General features: G+C 38.4%; 1 protein-coding gene across 1 annotated transcript; it reads left to right on the forward strand.

The window, feature by feature from the left end:
- The first annotated feature begins 1,680 nt into the window (after window positions 1-1,680).
- Window positions 1,681-21,842, forward strand: anapc5 (anaphase promoting complex subunit 5). The gene is given in 17 exon segments (NM_001007950.2): window positions 1,681-1,906; window positions 4,198-4,277; window positions 4,922-5,031; window positions 5,402-5,609; window positions 6,618-6,684; window positions 7,665-7,766; window positions 8,575-8,765; window positions 8,924-9,005; window positions 9,202-9,294; window positions 10,705-10,886; window positions 11,540-11,675; window positions 11,869-11,943; window positions 14,368-14,489; window positions 17,408-17,515; window positions 18,221-18,368; window positions 18,994-19,156; window positions 20,992-21,842. Coding segments are annotated over 17 exon segments (2,280 nt in total). The 5' UTR covers window positions 1,681-1,705; the 3' UTR covers window positions 21,204-21,842.
- Window positions 21,843-22,103: the final 261 nt, after the last annotated feature.

Genomic DNA, 22,103 nt, shown 5'->3' on the forward strand with positions numbered 1-22,103 from the left:
CGCTTTATAAATATATACATACATACTTAGCCTACAGGTTCTATGCGCCTATTTAGGGGAATGAGACATAGGGCCTCAGCTCTATGGTACCCATACCCCTGCAAGAATGGACAAAATTGTAGTGCTGCATAGGGACTGCACTACTCCTTTTCAGTAAATAAGGATATGTTGTCAGAGGTAAGATAGCCACAGGATTGAATAACCGCCTAACATGTCACAGAACTCCTTAACATGTGTTCAGTGCTGGTAAACAAGCAAGCCAAGTCAAACAACTTACCTATGCAGGGAACATCATAAAGAGTAGAGGGTCCACATTTTTTTTTACTGGGGGAAGGGATACAGAAAGAACAAAATAACAAAATATTTTCCAATAAAATAAAAACTCTAGAACATTTCCAGCTAATTTATGTTTGCCAACACTGAACACTCTCTAAAGGGGAGAGATTGTGTAAAAAACAAGAATGTGCTGAGAAAAGTTGTGCTTTGGGCTAATTTACTGAAACATATTCTAAAAACCCTGCTAGTCCTGTCCATCCATTCTTCTTCCTGATTACTCCTTTCCCAGGCTGTGCAAGGGACAGGGGGACACACTGCACTGTCGGACAGGAACCAATCAGCAACTAGATGGACCTGATAGGGAACAGGTCAACTAGTAGTTAGGCAGGTTATATATAGGCATTATGGGTGAACGTGATGGACGTATGTCTTTTTTCAGCCCAACTTACTATGTTACTATGTTTAGAAGCCTGTCTTTGCTTGTGTGAATGCAGGGCTGTGATTGGTTATCCCCCTTCTACTGTGCTTCTGGCAGGACAGTAAGGCACTCCACCCCTTATTTAAAACATGGACAGGCAGAATAGCAGAACTAAGGGTAGCTTCAATAAATGGGCAAGTTTTAAAGTTAATGGTCATTTTTAGCCCAGAGTAAAAGCTGATGCTTTTAATCTGATAATGACTGTATTTATCATTGCCTACAAGATTAGCGAGATTTTCACTTATGCTGTCTCATTAAGGTTTCAGAAAGTAATTTATTTCTGGGTAAGGTTTTTTTTCTTAGCTAAGCAAAACCGATTTATACAATAAATATACATTTTCCAGCGGCTAATTGTTCATAATTTGCAGGGACCAAGGGAGAAAGACTCTTTTGCAGAGGCTATCAATTAAAGGCTGTAGTTGTCAATCATGTTTTCTGTAATTTTAATGTTAATTTGCTTACAGACCATAGTGACATTTATGACATTATGTGACAACTTTTAGGTTAGGAAAACCTATTTTTTCTGTATTACAATTATTATAATATTATATTATTATTATAATATAATATTAATACGCTTTAAAAGTTCAGATGCTACATCAGGTAGGTATTATTTGCTACTTCGAACTAGGAGAGGTCAGTCAAGTGTTTTATTGGATGATTATTTTCCTGATCAGTGTATTATAATTAATATCTACTGTACGACTGTTTTCTATACACATAGAAATCGTCGCCACCACCACAGTAATAGGAGTATTACATTTCTGATCGTGCTTACCTTACTATAGCACGGAACCATTTTCCAAGATTTAGGTTTGCAGGCGGATTATTTATCGAGCTGTACCAATCATGTGACCACCCGCTAATTGTGCGGATTGGTTGATTTCTTGACGCGCGTTGCTGTTGAGTGTATGGCAAAGTGGTGCCTGAGACGGAGCTTCTGTCTCAGCCATGGCAAGTGTTCACGAAAGCCTATACTTTAACCCCATGATGACTAACGGGGTAGTTCACGCCAATGTGTTCGGTATCAAGGACTGGGTGACACCATACAAGATCTCAGTGCTGGTGCTGCTGAGCGAGATGACCAAAGATACGAAAATTAGCTTGGTGGAGAAGAGGCGCTTAAACAAGCAAATCCTTCCCCTCTTGCAGGTTAGTATGTATGTATGTATATCTTTATTTATAAAGCGCCACTTATGTACGCAGCGCTGTACAGTAGATCAGCGAAAGCCCTCTCAAAGGTGCAGCTTGGACTGAAGTTGTCCTCTGCCTGCCTAAGTTTTCTATGTTGGGATAGCTGCACATAAGTTTGATCTGGAAATGGGTGTTTTACTGTGTAGAAACAATTTGGTAAATAATGGAGAGCGTTTATGTGTATGAGATCTGTCATATGAAATGCCCTTACACCCCATATACAATAAAGGGCACAGCACACAAAGTATTTCCTCTGCTGGTCTTTGTTGCCCCTCTAGCAGCCCTCTTACACCAAAAAAGTTACACCACTTCGTACAGGTAAGGAGCATTGGCTTTTGGTGTTCTACAATGTAGAACCAATTTGGTAAAAAGTGGAGAGTGTTATGTGTATGTGATTGGTTATATAGAATGCCCCTGCATCCCATATACACTTAGGGCAGTGGTTCTTAACCTTCCTAATGCCACCATCCTTTAATACAGTTCCTCATGTTGTAGTGACCCCCAACCATAAAATTATTCCTAAGACCATCGGAAATATGTGTTTTCTGAATGTCTAAGGTGACCCCTGTGAAAGAGTCGTTCGACCCCCAAAGGGGTCCTGACCTGCATGTTGAGAACCACTGACTTAGAGTTACAACCCACAAAACACTCCCTCTGCTGGTCCTTGATGGCATCCTCTAGCACAGCGGTTCTAAACCTGTGGGTCGGGACCCCTTTGGGGGTCGAATGATTCTTTCACAGGGGTTGCCTTAGACCATCAGAAAACACATATTTCTGATGGTCTTAGGAATAATTTTATGGTTGGGGGTCACCACAACATGAGGAACTATATTAAAGGGTCACGGCATTAGGAAGGTTGAGAATCGCTGCTCTAACAGCTCTCCCCACGCCAAAATCTCAGGATCTGCTCCCCACGTGGTTACGCCACAATTTACAGATAAGAAGCATCGAAGGGAGGTGCCCACCTGCCTCTCCTTTCATGGTAGACATTTTTTCCACCAGGATACCATTCACATTCAAGTGCAAATATAAGCTGGCTTTTATGGTAAGTTCCCAGGTAGGCTACCAGGACACTCCCCTCAAATTATTTACACTAAGCGCTAAATTTAGAGCTACTATTAAGGACAAATATTACTTTAAAATGCTTTATTCAGCACTACCCTAGTATTAGTGATTAATGTGATATTTGACATTTCTCTTGGTCATTTAAATCCCCTTTAATGTAATATTGCTGTCAGATAAAAATTAAAAGCAATTCCTAAACATCTGCAAATAAAATGATACTGAATATAAATCAATGATGAGCTCTTGTTTGTATTAATATTTAAGTGCTGCTGTGCTATTTTCTTTTTTAATTTAACTTAAAGGACAGGTCAAGCCAAAAAATAATTTTGACTAATAAAAGAAAGCATAATTCTAAGCAACTTTCCAATATGAGTTTATTAAAAAAAATGCAGTGCTTTAAAAATTATGTGTTAATGTAATTGCTTAACTCCTGGTTATGACTTCTAAAACAATATTGCAAAGCCAGTCTCCTGCAGCAAGTCAGGTCTGTCAGTCTGCTACATTGTTTCATATGCCAGAGCCACCAGGGCAGATAATATAAAGGGACAAACACTGCTTAGAACTATGTTTTCTTTTATTAGGAAAAACATATTTTTTGGGTTGACATGTCCTTTAAAATCTGATTTTAGATCGTAGAGCTCTCAGGAATTATATTGATAAATGTATCAATGACACACATTGGCATAATTCAGAACTTTTCTTTTTTTTTCTTACCCTATCATAAATGCCAGTTTCTTTTGTATAGGTACGGGACCCATTATCCAGAATGCTTGAGACCTGGGGCTTTCTGGATAAGGAATCTTTCCGTAATTTGGATCTCCATACCTTAAGTCTACTAAAAGTATTTTAAACACCATTTAAATACTATAGAATTGGAATAATTATATCTTAGTTGGGATCAAGTAAAAGTTACTGTTTTATTATTACAGAGAAAAAGGGAATCGATTTTAAAAATGTGTATGATTTGCTTATAATGAAGTCTATGGGAGATGGCCTTTCTGTAATTCAGAGCTTTCTGGATAACGGACCCCATACGTGTACTAATTTTGTAGACTATCCTAAATATTTAGCACTAGCACAAAAAGGCAATTATATACTTGCCATATTTGATTTAATATATATAAAATGGAAAGTCTTTATACAGTTGCATTCTAAACATTTTTTCCCAACTTTTTGTTTTCTAGGGACCAGATATGACTCTCTCAAAATTAATTAAGATTGTTGAAGAGTGCTGTCCACATGTAGCAAGCTCTGTCCAGATCAGGTAGGTTACTTTTCTCTTCATTTTCTGGATTCAGGTTACATTTTTCTCTTGCGCCACCAGTGATTTGTGCTAGTGTTCTAGTTTAAGTGTAAGAACCGACAGAGTGGTTGAGTCACCCGCAATAAATCTCTGCTATCACGGGCGAGAAACTGCTCCGAAAAGGCTTTCCACCAGCAACAATAGGAGTCCCCGGTAGAAAGCCCTTCACATCGCTTTGTTTTCTGAAGTCACGCAAAGGTGCCTGCACTAGGAAATTCTGTACGACTTCAGATTAACAAAGCAATGCGAAGGGCTTTCAACTGGCGGCTCCTATTGTTGCCGGTGGAAAGCCTTTTGGAGCAGTTTGTTGCCCACGATAGTAGAGATCTATAGCAGGCGACACACTTTGTAGGTTCTTACCCTAACCCACAAAAAGACATATTCTGAGGGGCTAATTTGCACCAGCACAGTTGCCCATAGCTGCCAAGCAGTTCTTTGTTTTCATTTTGGCACTGATCAGAACTGATTTCTGATTGGTTTCTATGGAAAGCAGCACTTGTGCAGTTTAGAACCTGTGTTAATTAAATTATCTATCTATATGTAGATTTACCACAGTATATATTTATAAACTACACAATTATCTGCAATATTTGCTTTTAATTCAGAATAAAGTTGATGGCTGAAGGAGAACTGAAGGACATGGAGCTATTCTTTGATGATCTTGCAGATTCTTTCACAGGAACTGAACCTGAAGTGCATAAAACAAGTGTTGTTGGTATGTGAACTTGAATATTTAATATTGCCACAGAGTTATTAGTTCATAAAGAGACATACATCTTGAGAAATATATAAATACTCTCAGGCAGGCCAATAACACTGATATAATAATCTCTCTCTCTCTGTTGTCAGTGTACCTTGGCACATTCCATTGTGAACAGTGATTTCCCCTGTGCTTTCTGGATAATGGGTCTCTGATTAGTTCTGATTAGTTCCATACCAGTAGTTATATGTAAAGTTTTGATGTTTAGTATTGTTCTGTGTGTCTGGTGATGTGTCTATTAAAATAAAAAAGGCATAATTATATGCACATACACACACACAGCTGCACATGCTTTTACTGATGTGCAACTGTTTTTTTTCAATAGGACTTTTCCTTCGACACATGATCTTGGCATACAACAAACTTTCCTTCAGTCAGGTATACAAACTGTACACATCATTGCAGCAGTATTTTCAGAGTGAGAAAAGCAAGGCCACTTCAAAGCCAGATAGTAATGAGGGAGACATGGATCTTAGTAACACCGAGGAGGAAGAAGGAAAACTAGAGAAAGAAGATCTGGATTTTCCTATTGGGTAACTTGTCTGAATTATAGTTCAACAGGGGTTATCGTCATTTTTTTCTTCAGTGAGAGTTGTCATATTTCTTTCCTTTAGTGACAAGCTAATAAAGACTGCTTGATGATACTTTTATTTTGCAGTATTCTGAAACTGAGCATCACCTTCTCATATTTACTGGGTAACTATAAGTATGCATGGAAGGTACAGCTTCCCTTTAAGTAATTTATTATTCACTAATGGACCACCAGACTGCTGAATTAAGTTTACTTCAGGGGAAAGCTCTTCTGACATAGCTTTATGTCACTGTACATTGTAAAACTGGCATACACAAATAGATCTACTTGTTTGGTGAAGTTACCAATGGGTCTTTGCTGAATTTGGCCACACTTGTGCAGTGCCAAAAGTGGGCTAATCCAATCATAGACTCCCAGGCCAACTAATGAATCCTATCCTTGACTAATAGATACATAATAGACAGTACCACAACAAGGTGACAATGCATATTTTGCAGATAGGCTTTCCAGACCAACCAGCAGACTGTCAGAAGGGGGGTGGGGAGTAGGAAGCTTTTACTTATCCATGTATGGCCAGCTTAAGGGCTCTGGTACACGGGGAGATTAGTCGCCCGCGGCAAAACTCCCTGTTCGCGGGCGACTAATCTCCCCGAGTTGCCTTCCCTCTGCCATCCCACCGGCGAACATGTAAGTCGCCGGCAGGATGGCAGACGCAGCGGCGCGATTTTGCGCAAATCGCCGAAAAAGACTCGCGAGGCGAAAAATTTGAGTCTTATATGAAGCTCAAACTGCAAGCAGAGTGAGTAACTTCATATAAACTAGCAAAAATGTGTCGAGGACTATAAGTATACATTAACCCTGTTTGAAAATAATTTAGGAAAGACATAGTGGTGGCTTTGTTATGCTGAAAAAAGGACTTAACCTTTTGGTTTATAGTTTGACTTTAAACAAAGATAGCAAAGGAGTAGTAAACTGCTAAATGTTATTTCTTATTTTTCACATTTTGTAGGGAGGAAGACTTGGCTTGCAACGGCCCTTTATCTCAGAAACAAGCAGAATATTTCCTGTCTCAACAGGTATTAAAATTTCACTTCTTTCCTAAATAATATGTCTGTCTCAAAGGTTACGTCTTCATGTTTTTTTTAAGGGGTTTGTTTTCATTATAACTGTGTTACCTGGCTTTTAACTGCTGTAAAACAACATGAAATAAATCATATTAAAAGTGGTCTTCACTTTAAATGCTGGTGACTGGCCTTGTAGTAAATTTGCATACACAAACTTTCATATTGTTATGAATTGTGACCCCTGGCAAAACCTTGCATGTTCTGCCCCTACTCAAGTCATTCCTTTTTGCTTTTCATCAAATTTTACTATCTCATGGAGAAATTTACTATACAGGTATGGGATCCCTTATCCGGAAACCCATTATTCAGAAAGTTCCGAATTACGTAAAGGCCTTCTGCCATAGACTCCATTATAAGGAAATAATTCAAATTTTTAAAAATGATTTCCTTTTTCTCTGTAACAATAAAACACTACCCTGTACTTGACCCTAACTAATTATAATATAATTAATCCTTATTACATTAATCCTTATTGGAGGCAAAACAAGCCTATTAGGTTTATTTAATATTTAAATTATTTTTACCAGACTTAAGTTATGGAGATCCAAATTATGGAAAGATCCCTTATCCGGAAAACCCCAGGTCCCAAGCATTCTGGATAACAGGTCCCATACCTGTACTGAATTCTGCATATACAAAATGTATCTAATGGAGTTGCAGAAAATAAGCTGGTGTTGGACATTGCAATTTGCTGCTATCATCATGATGGAAAAATGTAATTTTGCTTAAAATACTAGCAGATGATCAGATGTGCATATGATTTTTTGTGAATGCGAACCACCCCTTTTTGATAACTACCTATTTTTTTGTTCAGTCACATTATGTGCTCCAAGGTTCATGCAACTTTCAAGACTTGTTTGTGAAAATGCAAAAGACTTGGAGGCAAAATGTACCTATGCTCACAGAATGTATTCACTGCGCATATATTTCAGGCTTCTTTACTGAAGAGTGATGAGAGCAAGGCCCTGCCCCCAGTTTTACTGCAAAAGGAACTGAATAATTTGCTGAAATTCAACCCTGATTTTGCAGAAGCTGTAAGTATTAATATTGGGTACTTTGCCTTTGTGTGTATTTGTTATTCCTTTTCTTTAATTATATGATCCTGGTTTGATCTTTTAGAGAGAGTAGTTGAGTAACCTTTATTATTTCAGGATAATTTGTCATGTAGGTGCCCCAAACTGCCTGTTTGGTTATTCATATTTTGACTTTCTGATAGTAGTGAATACAAGTGTGCTAGCTTTTGTGAAGGAGACATAGGACAGTAACTTTGTAGTAAATTGTTAGATATACACACTTAAGAGAGCAATATCCTAATGCAGAGGTTCCCAACATTGTGTCACATTTAAATGGGGAAAAAAAATGTCTGGGAGCAACACAGGAAGGAAAAGAGGGGTGCCATAGTTCTAGGATTGTCACTGGGAGCAACATCCAAGGGGTTGGAAGGCTACATGTTGCTCATGAGCCACTAGTTGGAGATCACTGTCCTGATAGAATTGCATTTTATTAGTATGCTTTAAAACAATAAAATCTCAAGTTCTCTAGAATGGCAAGGGAAGGATTAGGTTTACAGGTTCACATATGCTGCTAGAAAGATATGCAGTATGTATAAGATCTATTATATTGATGCTTGGGACATGATGCTTGGGTGTTTTCTGTGGTGTGGTGCACCATGCCCTAAGGTGCAGTAAATGACGAGCTATAGTTCAGCAGCCACGGTTACATAGGCTGATTTTTTTTAAAAGACAGCAACATTGTTTATAGGAATTTAACCATTTCACCTAAGTAAGTCTATTAAGCTGAAATACTGTATTAAACCCTGTTTTTATTCCATGTTTCTTGCAGCATTACTTAAGCTATTTAAACAGCCTACGTGTTCAAGATGTGTTCAGCTCAACACACAGCCTCTTGCATTACTTTGATCGTTTAATTCTCACCGGTGCAGAGAGTAAAAGTAATGGAGATGAAGGATATGGGCGGAGTTTGCGATATGCTGCACTGAATCTTGCTGCCTTGCACTGCCGCTTTGGACACTAGTATGTTTGGATATGTTAAATGCATACCAGCCATAAAAGGGCAAGATAACAAGATATAGTCTAGTTAATAGTATATTCATTTTCAGTCATAAATCATAATATAAAGGGTAATGTTTGAACTTGTGTGCAATATATATAATATCTGTGTTTACATCTAGTCACCAAGCGGAACTTGCACTTCAGGAGGCAATCAGGATAGCACAGGAGTCCAGTGACCATGTGTGTTTGCAGCACTGCTTGGTGGGTACTCCTGGGAAATGAGCTATTCTGTAACTTAGTCTGCCTGTGTCCATCTGTTTTTTTTCCTTAATATTCAGTGCAGCTGATAATTTATTTCTAAAACATGACTTTTATTTTCTTACTGTATTGACAGTGTCTAAGACAGGTCATTGCTTTCAATTTGAATAATCACCTTTTATTATATATACATTTTCAGAGCTGGCTGTATATCCTGAAACATAAGAAAGGTGTAGACAGCAGTGTTTTATTGGAACATTCTGTGAAGAAAGCCATACACTTTGGACTACCAGTAAGCATTTCTGTATTTACAAGACCATTTTGCTACCTTGCTAATGATGGGGGTGTTACATAATTTTAAAATATGAAACAGCTGAAGAATCAAGGGGGAAAAATACATTTTTAGGCTTTAATCCCTCTGAGTGTCAAAGTACCTTTTTCCCCTGGCCTTAAGATAACAACATACTTCTTTCACAGCAACTATTTTCTTAAATTTATAATTAGTGATGAGCGAATCTATCGCGTTCCGCCATAAAATTTGCGAAAAGGCGAAAAATTTTCTTTTTTGGTTGTCTGTGCTTTTTTAATGTGACCGCGGCCAATTTGGTGTGAATTTTTCTGTGGCAAATTTTCATGGACGTTTCGTGAAACAATTCGCTGCAAATCCATGTCTGGCGAAAAAATTTGCTTATCACTATTTATAATTCATTTCTTGGTTCAGGGCAGTCACCAAACCCCTCAGAGGTTTAATTAGTTGTGAATTTGTAGGGGGTAAATTTCAGAGTGCATAAAGAATAGTTTGAAAGGGAGGGATCATACTTTTACCTTATGCTGTGCTAATTATGATGTTAGTTAGTTAATCAACTATTTAATAAATCTTTAAACTGTCAAAATCAAGTTTTATGACCTTAAATAATGTTACCAGGTACTTATAACCTAAGTAACCTGGCCTGGTGAATGCTATGGAGCATATTTATCAAAATGTGAGATTAGAGCTTACCAAAAAAAATTCACCCACTTTCTATTCATTCCATCAGATTTTTAGAGGTGTATTTATTAATGGGCGAAAGATTTTACAATATAATAAATATGCTTTTAAAAGTCCCATAGGAATGAACAGAAGGAGGGTGAATTTTTCTATGGTGACCTCTAATCTCCAACATTTTGGTAAATCTGCCCCTTAATGTTCACTACTATGCTCTCATGTTTAAAGTTGCAGTTAGTAAACTAACACTTCTGTTCTCACAGACCCTTTTCTTTTATTGGTGAAGAGCTGATTAATGACAACAGGGCAATTTTTCTGAAACCATTATATATATATATATATATATATATATATATATATATATATATATATATATATATAAAATAGGGCTGACTAGTGTTATTATTAAGTTCATAACTTTGCTGATCCCAAGATTTATTTTGTTCATTATTTTAAGCAACTGAACTTGTACAGTTATAGCTTGTCCTTTCAGTTTGTATTGGACTTATAACATATTTGTTAATGCACTGGGTTATTATACATCTTTTTGCAAACATTTATTTTTAATTTAGTTTTAAAGCAGATGGGGGTGGAGGAGCTGGGTTATTATATTTTTACTGACATCTATAGTAGGCCCATATATAATATATATATATATATATATATATATATATATATATATATATATATATATATATATATATATTTCCCTTTCAGTATTTGGCCTCCCTAGGCATACAGTCCTTGGTTCAGCAGAGAGCTTTGGCAGGGAAGACAGCTGACAAACTCATGGATGCCCTGAAGGACTCTGATCTTCTTCACTGGAAACACAGCCTGTCAGAACTTATTGACATCAGTACAGCTCAAAAGACAGCAATTTGGAGACTGTATGGACAGAGGTAAGGGCTGTTCCCATCCCGAACAATAAAAATGTAAATATAACTGTACATGACTCACTCAATCTAGGTGAACTATACTTAGTATTTGCAGCACAAGTTGCACTGCTTACACAGCTTAACACATTTTTGCTGTACCATAAATCGGGCAATTGCTTTGATATAATAGGGGTAGGCAGGAGAGGCAGCTGCCCAAAGGAGAGGGACAGAGTAGTGAGCAGAAGGGGTACTATTATCTCAAGCAAGCAGCTAGTGATGGGGTATTGCTACTATATATGCTGTGTAATATTTATAGCTTTTATAGAGTTTAGATTTAATCATAAAGTAAAACATTTAGCATTTAACCGTAATTTGCCATGTTGGGTTGGCATGTCCCTTAATAAATTTAATTATTTTTATGATCCTGAACTTTTTGTAAAAGGAGTTTAGTTTTGTTGGGTGGACACCATTAAAGTGGTTTTGTGTTTAAATCCCTCAAACCTAGCCTACAATTTCCAGGTAGAGTGTAGTATGGGCCATGCCTTATGTCACCCCATACTAAAACAGTCTCTCTTATTCTCCTCTCATTTTTTGTTAACATTGTTATGAAATACCATAAAGCTGCTGTTAAAAAGCCAGGGTGTATTAGAAAGTAACATTATTTTTACATATTGTAGTACCATGGCACTTCAGCAAGCCCAGATGCTCCTTAGTATGAACAGCTTGGATGCTGGAAATGTTGGGGTTCACCAGAACAACACAGAATCTTTTGCTGTGGTTCTCTGCAATCTTGCTGAGCTTCATGCAGAACAGGTGAGCTGGTCTGTACTACATGTGTGTTTGAAGCCTCCATAAGAGCTAAGAACATAAGAGAGTGTGGACTTACAGCTTAATACATAGATTTTGCATAATATGTCCCTTGGGGGTCAGGTTTTTTTTTTTTTTTTAAAAAAGCCATCACTTTGTGTGTAAATTAACTTTTAATGACAAAACCATGTTTTTTCAGGGTTGTTTTTCAGCGGCTTCCGAAATCTTAAAGCATTTAAAAGAGCGATTCCCTCCTAATTCCCAGCATGCAAAGGTAAATATTTATTCTTCAATTCATTCCACTCCAGTTGTCATTTAGTAACATAGTAACATAGTAACATAGTAAGTTGGGTTGAAAAAAGACATACGTCCATCAAGTTCAACCATAATGCCTATATATAACCTGCCTAACTACTAGTTGATCCAGAGGAAGGCAAAAAACCCCATCTGAAGCCTCTCTAATTTGCCACAGAGGGGAAAAAATTCCTTCCTGACTCCAAGATGGCAATCGGACCAGTCCCTGGATCAACTAGTACTAAGAGCTATCTCCCATAACCCTGTATTCCCTCACTTGCTAAGAATCCATCCAGCCCCTTCTTAAAGTTATATAATGTATCAGCCAGCACGACTGATTCTGGGAGGGAAAACTTCACAGCTCTCACTGTAAAAAATCCTTTCCGAATGTTTAAATGGAACCTCCCTTCTTCTAAACGGAGTGGGTGCCCTCGTGTCCGTTGGAAGGACCTACTGGTAAATAAAACATTAGAAAGGTTATTATATGATCCCTTTATATATTTATACATAGTTATCATGTCACCTCTTAAGCGCCTCTTCTCCAGTGTAAACAGACCCAACTTGGCCAGTCTTTCCCCATAACTGAGACTTTCCATACCCTTTACCAGCTTAGTTGCCCTTCTCTGGACCCTCTCTAACTCAGTAATGTCCCGTTTGAGCACTGGAGACCAAAACTGAACAGCATATTCTAGATGGGGCCTTACCAGCGCTCTGTAAAGGGGAAGAATAACCCCCTCCTCCCGTGAATCTATACCCCTTTTAATACAGCTCAAAACCTTGTTTGCCCTTGCAGCTGCTGCCTGGCATTGCTTGCTACAGCCAAGTTTATTATCTACAAGGACTCCAAGGTCCTTCTCCATTATGGATTTGCCTAGTGCAGTCCCATTAAGGGTATACGGGGCTTGCATATTTTTACATCCCAGGTGCATGACCTTACATTTATCCACATTAAATCTCATCTGCCACTTAGCTGCCCAGATTGCCAGTTGGTCAAGATCCTGCTGCAGGGATGTCACATCCTGGATAGAATTGACTAGTCTGCAGAGTTTTGTGTCATCTGCAAACACTGATACATTACTCATAATACCCTCCCCTAACTCATTTATGAACAAATTAAACAAAAGTGGACCCAGTACAGAACCCTGAGGGACCCCACTGAGGACCTTATTCCAAGTAGAGAATGTACCATTAACAACCACCCTCTGTACCCGATCCTGTAGCCAGTTTTCTATCCATTTATCTATTTAGTTGCGCGTGTGTGTTTATGTGTGTATTGCACAAACAAAATCACTTCATGTATTTCTTTTAATGTAAAGCTGGTGCTAAAGTAAGTAATACAATTTGACTGAAACCTTGTATTGCGTCAGTAAACTTATTGTGATTGTAGTTGTCGTCTTTCTGCATCCAAGCAAGTAATTTTTTAGTTGGAGTATGCCTTTATGCCTATGTATCCCCATCTATCTATCCAGTTAATGTACTATGCATAGAATGTACCATGCATAGAAACTGGCATACCTAAACTACTTCTGCTCTAACCAACTCATTTAGATCTAAACTAATTGATATTGCCTTTGCAGAAATTAACATGTATCTAGCTAGGTGGCATAGACAGATAGACACATAGATAAAAGTTTGGACCTGGACAAACTGGCATTCTGGGTGGCTAAGTGACAGATGAGATTCCATGTTGATAAATGTAAGGTTATCTACCTTGAATTTAAAAATATGCAGGCACCTTTATCCTTAATTGGACTAAGTTTGGCAAAGGACGTGGGGGATAATGAACTTAGCTGTAACAAGAACCGCAAATCAGCAGCAGGAAGGGCCAGCAAGGTTTTGAGCTGTATTAGGGCTCTGGCACACAGGGAGATTTGTCGCGGGCGTTTCCTCTCAAGGCAACTTCCACAATTTCACTGAAATCGCGCCGCCGCGTATGCCAATCCCACCGGCGATTTACATTTTCGCCGGTGGCATGGCATTTCGGGGAGATTAGTCGCCCGCGAACATGGAGATTTGTCGCGGGCGACTAATCTCCCCGTGTGCCAGAGCCCTTAAGAGTTATGCAATGTTTTCACTAGCCCCTTTTAAGCTAATGGCACATAGGTCATTTTCACCCCGGCATATATACCGGATGGCATAAAAATTAGCCGCATGGGGGAAAATATATTTTGAGTTGGGATGTTTGAGATGACAAGCAGTTAAACAGGTTTATTAGACAAGAAGGCTGAACTCAATGGATGTGTGTCTTTTTTTTTTCTCAACTTCAGTTACTGTAACTACCTATGTATGTAATATTTTTTTATGCGTGATTTACTAGGGCTAAAGGAAAACATGTATTGTTATAGACAACTATGCTTCCAGGCCTTGAATGCTCACTAAGACTAACTGGCAGTTTTGCTTTTAGCTTTGGATGCTGTTTGACCAGAAAATTCAGTTTGACAGAGCAATGAATGATGGCAAATATCATACAACTGAGTCACTGGTAACTGGCATTACTGCACTAAACAGCGTGGAGGGATTGTACAGGTACAACAAACTGCTCATTTCATGCATATCTGTGTGTATTTTAGATTTTAAAGATGTAGGGGAAGGCCATCTCCCATAGAGCTCATGTAAGCAAATTATTGTAATACATTATTTACATTTTCTCTGTAATAATAAAACATTGTAACTAAGCTGCATGATGGCAAATTGGTTTTATATTTTAATACATTTTAAGCATAATTAAGGTATAGTGATCCAAATTACAAAAAGATCCCTTATCTGGAACCCCAGGTCCCAAGCATTTCAGATAACCGATCCTGTACCGGTATCCTGTATCCAGAAAGTTCCGATATAACAGAAAGGCCATCTCCCATAGACTCCATTTTAATCAAATAATTCACATTTTTAAAAATGGTTTCCTTTTTCTCTCTTTTTGTCACTGCTCTAACCCGACTAACAAATGACGTCCTATCGGCTAAAGCCAAAAAACACTACTCGCTACTAATACTTCTCGATCTCTCTCCTGCTCTCTTCTCCTCCAGTCTCTCCGCTCTCTTGGCCTTTGTGACACTGCCTTATCCTGGTTTTCATCTTATCTCTCAGATCGATTCTTCAGTGTCACTTTGCAAATTAATCAATTCTATTGGCTTTCAGTACCACCTTTATGCTGATGATACTCAGATCTATCTCTCCTCTCTTAATCTCAACCCAGAGCTTCTAACTCGCGTCTCTTCTTGCCTGTCCGCTATCTCCACTTGGATGTCCCAACGTTACCTTAAATTAAACCTCTCTAAGACCGAATTGGTCCTCTTTCCCCCATCCAACACCCACATTGTTCCCGAGGTATCTACAACGGTTAAAGTGGACCTGTCACTCAGACATAAAAAGCTGTATAATAAAAGCCCTTTTCAAGTTAAACATGTAACCCAAAGCCATTTTTTTATTAACACATCTATACCCATTATATAAGCAATTAAAAGTCCCTGCTGTTAATCATATATTGCCTGACCCGCCTCTATGCCTTAGGCATAGGGGTGGGGCAGACAGTTACTTTCACTTTCAATTCAGAACTTTTTAGACGTCACTGCACTCCTCACATTCCCCCTCCCTCCTCACCATCTAATTGTGTAACCAGCGCATGGACTTTGGCATCAGGTCCCCCCATACTGGCACAGAAACAGGGTGCACAGCTTGCCTTAATAACAGTGTCCACAAAATGGAGCCTGCCTGTTTTTTGGAATTGGGAATTCCAGTGCTGAAGGAAATAAGTTTTAAAAAATGTATATAGTGTAATTGAAGTTTATTTTGCCTCGACAAACACAATAGAAAACAATTTGTAATTATTTCTTAGGGTGACAGGTCCCCTTTAACAATTCTACCATTATCCCATCTTCCCAGGCCCGGTGCCTTGGGGTTATCCTTAATTCCGCCCTGTCCTTCACTCCTCATATCCAATCACTTATCAAATCATGTCACTTTCACCTAAGAAATATTTCCAAAATACGATCATTTATCATCCAAGATGCTGCCAAAATTCTGATTCACTCTCTCATCATATCTCGCCTGGACTACTGTAACTCCCTATTAATTGGCCTTCCCCTCCAAAGACTGTCCCCTCTCCAGTCCATAATGAATACTGCTGCCAGGCCCATACACCTCTCCAACCGCTCCTCTGCCGTGCCACTCTGCCAATCCCTGCACTGGCTTCCCCTACCATCCAGGATAAAATTCAAACTAATGACTCCTCTCTCATTCCCCCCTCACACACTTGCATTCAAGACTTTGCAAGGGCTGCCCCCCTTCTCTGGAATTCGCTCCCACAAACTGTCAGACTTTCTCCCAATCTCTCTGCCTTCAAGAGATCTCTAAAAATGCATTTATTTAGAGAATCTTACCTTAATCTAGTTTAACATAAACTCAGTGTGCTGCTAAAAGCAATACCCTATGCCACACCTTTCACAACTCTGTCATGCCCATTCCCACACCTTGTGTCTCAACCCTTTTTCCTTGTAGATTGTAAGCTCTTTTGGGCAGGGCCCTCTTCACCTCTTGTATCAGTTATTGATTGCTTTATATGTTACTCTATATGTCCAATGTATGAAACCATTTATTGTACAGCGCTGCGGAATATTTTGGCTCTTTATAAATAAATGATAATAATAATAATAAAACAGTACATTGTACTCGATTCCAACTAAGATTTAATTAATCCTTACTGGAGCCAAAACAATCCTATTGGGGTTAATTACTGTTTAAATAATTTTATTAGCACATGTAAGGTAGGAGATCTGAATTATGGAAAGACCCCTTATCCGGAAAACCCCAGGTCCCAAGCATTCTGAATAACTGGTCCTATACCTGTACAGCTTTATAATAACACTTGAGTTTACAAACTGTAACTTGATCTTAAAGGGGTCATGAGTGATGCATTTCAACACCATGTTTTTTTAAAAACACCTCTATAATTATGTTTCATAGTGCACGATAGGGGCTGGTTTAAGAGCATAATTGCAGTTGCCAATAGCAACCAGTCTAGCACTAGTGATGTGCAGGTCAACAAAAATTTGGCCCGCATCTGACCCTAACCCACCCAATTCAAACCCCAAACCAACCCAACCCGGTACACTGTCACCTCTTATATACCTGCACCTGTCCTGTACCTCTGATGTCACTGGAGGGGACAGGCACAAATATATATGCGATGACTGTGAGAAGGAGGAGGAAATTGAGTGCAGTGATAGATGGGGTAAAGTTCATCCCCCAACTTTATGGAAGAATTTTTTTACTACCCCGACCCGCAGATTAACCTGTAGGATTCAGGTTGGCCCACTAACATCTCTTTTAGTAAATGAGCCCAAATTAAATATTAACATTTGCCAGTAGATGGTGCTAAAGTGCTGTCATCTTTGGCCTATATTCTATGAATAAAAAATGTGAATAACCTGTGTTTTTATTTACAGGAAGGCTATTGTCTTAAAAGCTCAAAACCAAACTGCAGAAGCCCATAAAATTCTACAAGTGCTGCTTAGTCACTGTCAGAAGATAAAGAACATTGAAATGGTGATTCGGTATGTACTAAATTGGTTTCTTTATTTACAACCTGCCTTTATGCAAGCATCGAAAGTCACATTGATAAGCTCTTTGCCTGGTACTTAATCTTCCCTAAATTTACAGCAGTGCATTATAGCATATACATCCAATACTTGCTGTTTGTCTCTTAAATAAATCTAGATATCTCTGATATCACCGGTATAATTCTTTTACACATTGTGGTTACTAAATACATTCCAGGTTTTCCTTTTTTTTCTTATATTAAAGCATATTTGGTCTTTTTGGACACATTTTCTTTTTATTCTTTGCCACAAATATATATTACGATACACCTAAATATAGTATATATTGCCTCAATACCTTTAAATTGCCCCACATGCAGTCTCTCTAATTTTTCAGTGACATTCCCATAACCTGCAACTTGGTATAATTTTAATGCTCTTATGGCCAGAAATTAACTCTCATTGTCCACTCTTTCTCTTTAACCATTTTGTTATGAAATGTAGTAAAAAGGTTTAAATAGAAGAACTAGGATGTCATTTTTTAGTAGTATGCAAGCATTCGTGTTCCCTGGCCTAGGCTATTGCCTGTCATGATCACAATATTATTTGAAAAAATTAAAAATAAACATTTTCACAGTGTTTAAATATTTTGGTTGTTTTATTGAAAATCAAGTAAGTAATATATTATTGTTGTTGTTGTTGTTTCCCTGCTATCCCTAGAGTCCTGCTGTCCTTAGCAGAGCTATACTGGAGGTCTTCCTGCCATCCTGTAGCATTGCCAGTTTTACTTAAGGCCTTGGCTCTGTCACGAGAATATAGACTCCAGTCTCTAGCTTCAGAAACTGTGCTCAACTTGGCTTTCTCTCAGGTAAACATATTGCTGTCACAGTATAACTTAACTTACACATGCTGTGCCTATGAATGCTGAAATACACATTACAGAATTTGGAAGTTGACTAGGTTGAAGAGACAAGAGACCCAGAAATATGTCTGTTTTGCAATGTCTGCTCTGATTATTGTGTTCAGTGTGGGCTTTCACTTCTTTAAACCAAATTATTTTTAGCAGCCTTTCTTGCCAGTAAAAAAAGCATGTCTATTCACATTTTATTTCTCTATGAAAATGTAACATTGGCAGGTTATTGTATCAACAGGAGTATTATAAGGACTCACAGGGAAGCTAAATGGCCTGAAACACTGGGGAAGTTTCTACTTTGTACTTTGATTTGGGTAAAGCACACACATAATATACAGTTGGAGCCTTTAGTTTTAATTAAAAAAAAAACACACACACACAACTATATCCCTGGAGCACCTTGGATGCTAATAATCAATGGGACTTGCCACTTCGGCAGTTGGTGAGGTAGAGGGATTTACAGGATGTGGAAAACCGAGTTATCTAATTCACTGTAGAGGAGGCTTGCAGTGTCATGAAGTATGCTAGAGATTATAATATAGCAATACATAAAAAACCTCACTTTGTTTTTATTCTGCAGCTCATGCTAGGAATTCCAGAACAAGCATTAAGCATACTACATATGGCAATTGAGCCCATTCTGGCTCATGGTGCTGTGCTGGATAAAGGTCGTGCCATGTTTCTGGTCGCCAAATGTCAAGTAGCTTCAGCTGCATCCTACACTCTACAAAAGAAAACTGAAGGTTTGTTCTTATTCACAAATAAGTTTTATTTTATTTGCAGTTTTTCTGCTACTAGATATAATTATTATTACCTTGATTCTGAAAGCCATCTAGTACTTGTATCATTCTGATGGAAGATGTGGATGTACATCATCACTGACAGACTTAGTAGAGACTGCAATAGAAAATGGGTGTTGGTTAACGGCCAGTCTTATCCTTTACAAGCCGCAAGCGGGGGAGGATTAAGCTTGTAGAACCAAGCTGTGGTCCTGGCAATCTCTCTCTATAAAAGCTGAAGGCATGGGAGTGACTAAGCCCTCTGACTCAAACCAGCCCCCAGGTCAAGAATGGCAACAGTGCACGGGAGTGCCAGCCTTTGAAAAATATGACCAGAGGTAAATAGATAGGACCACCATACGGGCTTTACCTTGATATTGTATGGTGGCTTACCAATCTTATGATTATAATTTTGTAACTAAAAACCCCTGTTTTTGTAAACACATGCACTAGCATAGATAATTTACTTATGAAACAGGGGACCAGGGAATGTGCATTGATCAATCCCCCTCTCTTTTTGTATGATTGCAGTAGAAGCATCTGGCTTAAAGGAACACTTCAGTGTAAAAATGAAACTGAATAAAATGGACAGACAGCGCAAAATAAAGAAGTAATCTTCATATAAAGGCTGGAGTGAGCAGATGTCAGTGACTTTAGTGGGGGGCACATGGGACATAACTGTTCAGTTAGTTTGTGAGCAGGCAGGTCCGCTTCAAATGCAAACTACCTGAACAGTTATATTCCATATGCCCCACCCACCCTCAAGTCACTGATTTGGCTACTGACTGCTAACAGCTTAGAGGCCTGTAAGGGCAGTGGCAGACAGGTAGATGAGTCGCCCCACAACAAATGCCATCCCACCGGCAAGAATGTAAATTGCTGGTGGGATGGCATATGCGTCGTAATGATTTGCCAAAGTCGTCCAAGTTGCCTTGAGAGGAAATTTCGGGCGACTTTGGCAAATCACAGCGACGCGTATGCCATCCCACCACCAATTTACATTCTTGCCGGTGAGATGGCATTGCGGGGAGATTAGTCGCCCGTGGCAACTAATCTCCCCGTCTGCCACTGCCCTAAAGGAGGAAGTAGTATTATGGCCATTATGTTAGACATCTGCTCACTCCAGCCTTTATAGATTACATTTTTGGCTTACTAACTATATCGAAAACAATTGTGTCTCCTGAATCCTTCCAAATTTGGAAGTCATAAAAGGAGTGCAAATGCAAAGCTAAGGTTTTATAATAATTCTGGAAGAAAGCAGACAGAAGTGTAGAGTAATACATAATGGTTTAATGAGACAAGAAGGCAAACATATGTCTTGAAGAATTGAGCAACCACAGCTCAGAGCTTTGGCATTGCAAGAAAATTGGCCTCTGTTTGTAAAACTCTGACTTTGATTTTGAACTCTTTTTTTATAGTAAAGGGGCAGTGAGAGCAGCATATTCCTAATTCCGGTGTTCATATTACATATTTGCACTACAGGGTGTACTTCTTATGAGGGCTCTTATCCACAATCCCTTGTTTGGAACTTCTGTAGTGTTACCTTTTTTCCATTTGTTTTATTGGTTGTGTATTAACCGTACTAGTTAGATAACCAAAGGGAAAAAAAAGAAAAATCCTTTGCTAATGCTGCAGTATAGAATAATACAAGGAAACGAGATGTACTGTTTCTTAGTTAATAATAAATAAGTTAAATTAAATAAGTTACAAATAAATAAGAGTTTATTTTATACAAGTGGTGACCTTATTGTGAATTGGTTGTTTCTTAAGTAAGAAATATATTTTTTTTTCCTTCACAGCTTTGGAGTCAGCCATTTTAAACCTTAATGAAGCAAAAGCATACTTTGCAATGGTGGACTGCAAAGAGCAGATCCGGGACATCCTGTACTTACAAGCTAGGCTGTACAACACTTTGGGGAACATACAAGAAAGGAACAAATGCTCAATGCTTTTCCGCCAGATGCATCAAGAGCTTCCTTCTCATGGGGTATCATTAGTTATTCGCCTGTAGGAATGTTGCTGCCAAGTGATACAGTACTGTGACTGCTCCTGTACACAGCAAATCCCACTTTCTGGGGGTAAATTGCCCTGGACCATTCACTGGTGGGATATTGGTCTCGAAGGAAGACCTTCTGGATAAAGGTTATGCAATGCATAAAGATGTCCTCTTGAAAGCTACTTCATAAACAGTGATTTTCAGGACAAGTTTTTTTTCAGATGAATTTTTCAGATGAATGTATGCAGCTGAATGCGGCACCTTTTTCTACAGCCTACCTGAGAGCTTTGCTGCCTTTATTTCAAAATATCCATTTCACCGGATTCTGTTATGGTAGGGCATACAGATCTCAGCCGAACAATGTAGTGGAATATGTAGTGTTCTCAACATTATGAACTTGTTTATATTGGTATGGGAAGTACTGTCTGGGGTGTTTAAATTAATTTTTATGCTAAAAGTGTATTCACTGTTAAACCCGCTCTCGAGCAATATCCACTTCATAAATTAAATATGCAAGTTTTCAGTAAAATGCAGTGCAAAATTGATTTCAAGCTTCCTAAGGTGTGAAGACTGGGAAAGACTCACTGCCACCCAAAAAGCTGTGCTGCTGTTTCATGTGCTGTTGAAACATTCAATAAATTCTGCATCAGGTTTTACCATTCAGCTAAATCAAGAGACTGGATATAGAAATAAGGGGTACTTATATTTAATATTATATATTATATTTTTGATGGTGTTTGGGCAAAATTATATTAGTATACAAATACAGGTGTCACCTTTTTTAGTCGTTAGTATCTATTTAACAAATATGGGAAATATTTACAAAAAAATCACAAGAATTGCAAATGTTTGAACTGTTTTAAGTAAGTCCCCCATTTTCTTTATCAAGGGGAGCTGTATAATTTCCTTTCCCCA

The sequence above is a fragment of the Xenopus tropicalis genome, chromosome 1 (assembly GCF_000004195.4).
Source record: "Xenopus tropicalis strain Nigerian chromosome 1, UCB_Xtro_10.0, whole genome shotgun sequence".
In the NCBI taxonomy this organism is placed as follows: Eukaryota; Metazoa; Chordata; class Amphibia; order Anura; family Pipidae; genus Xenopus; species Xenopus tropicalis.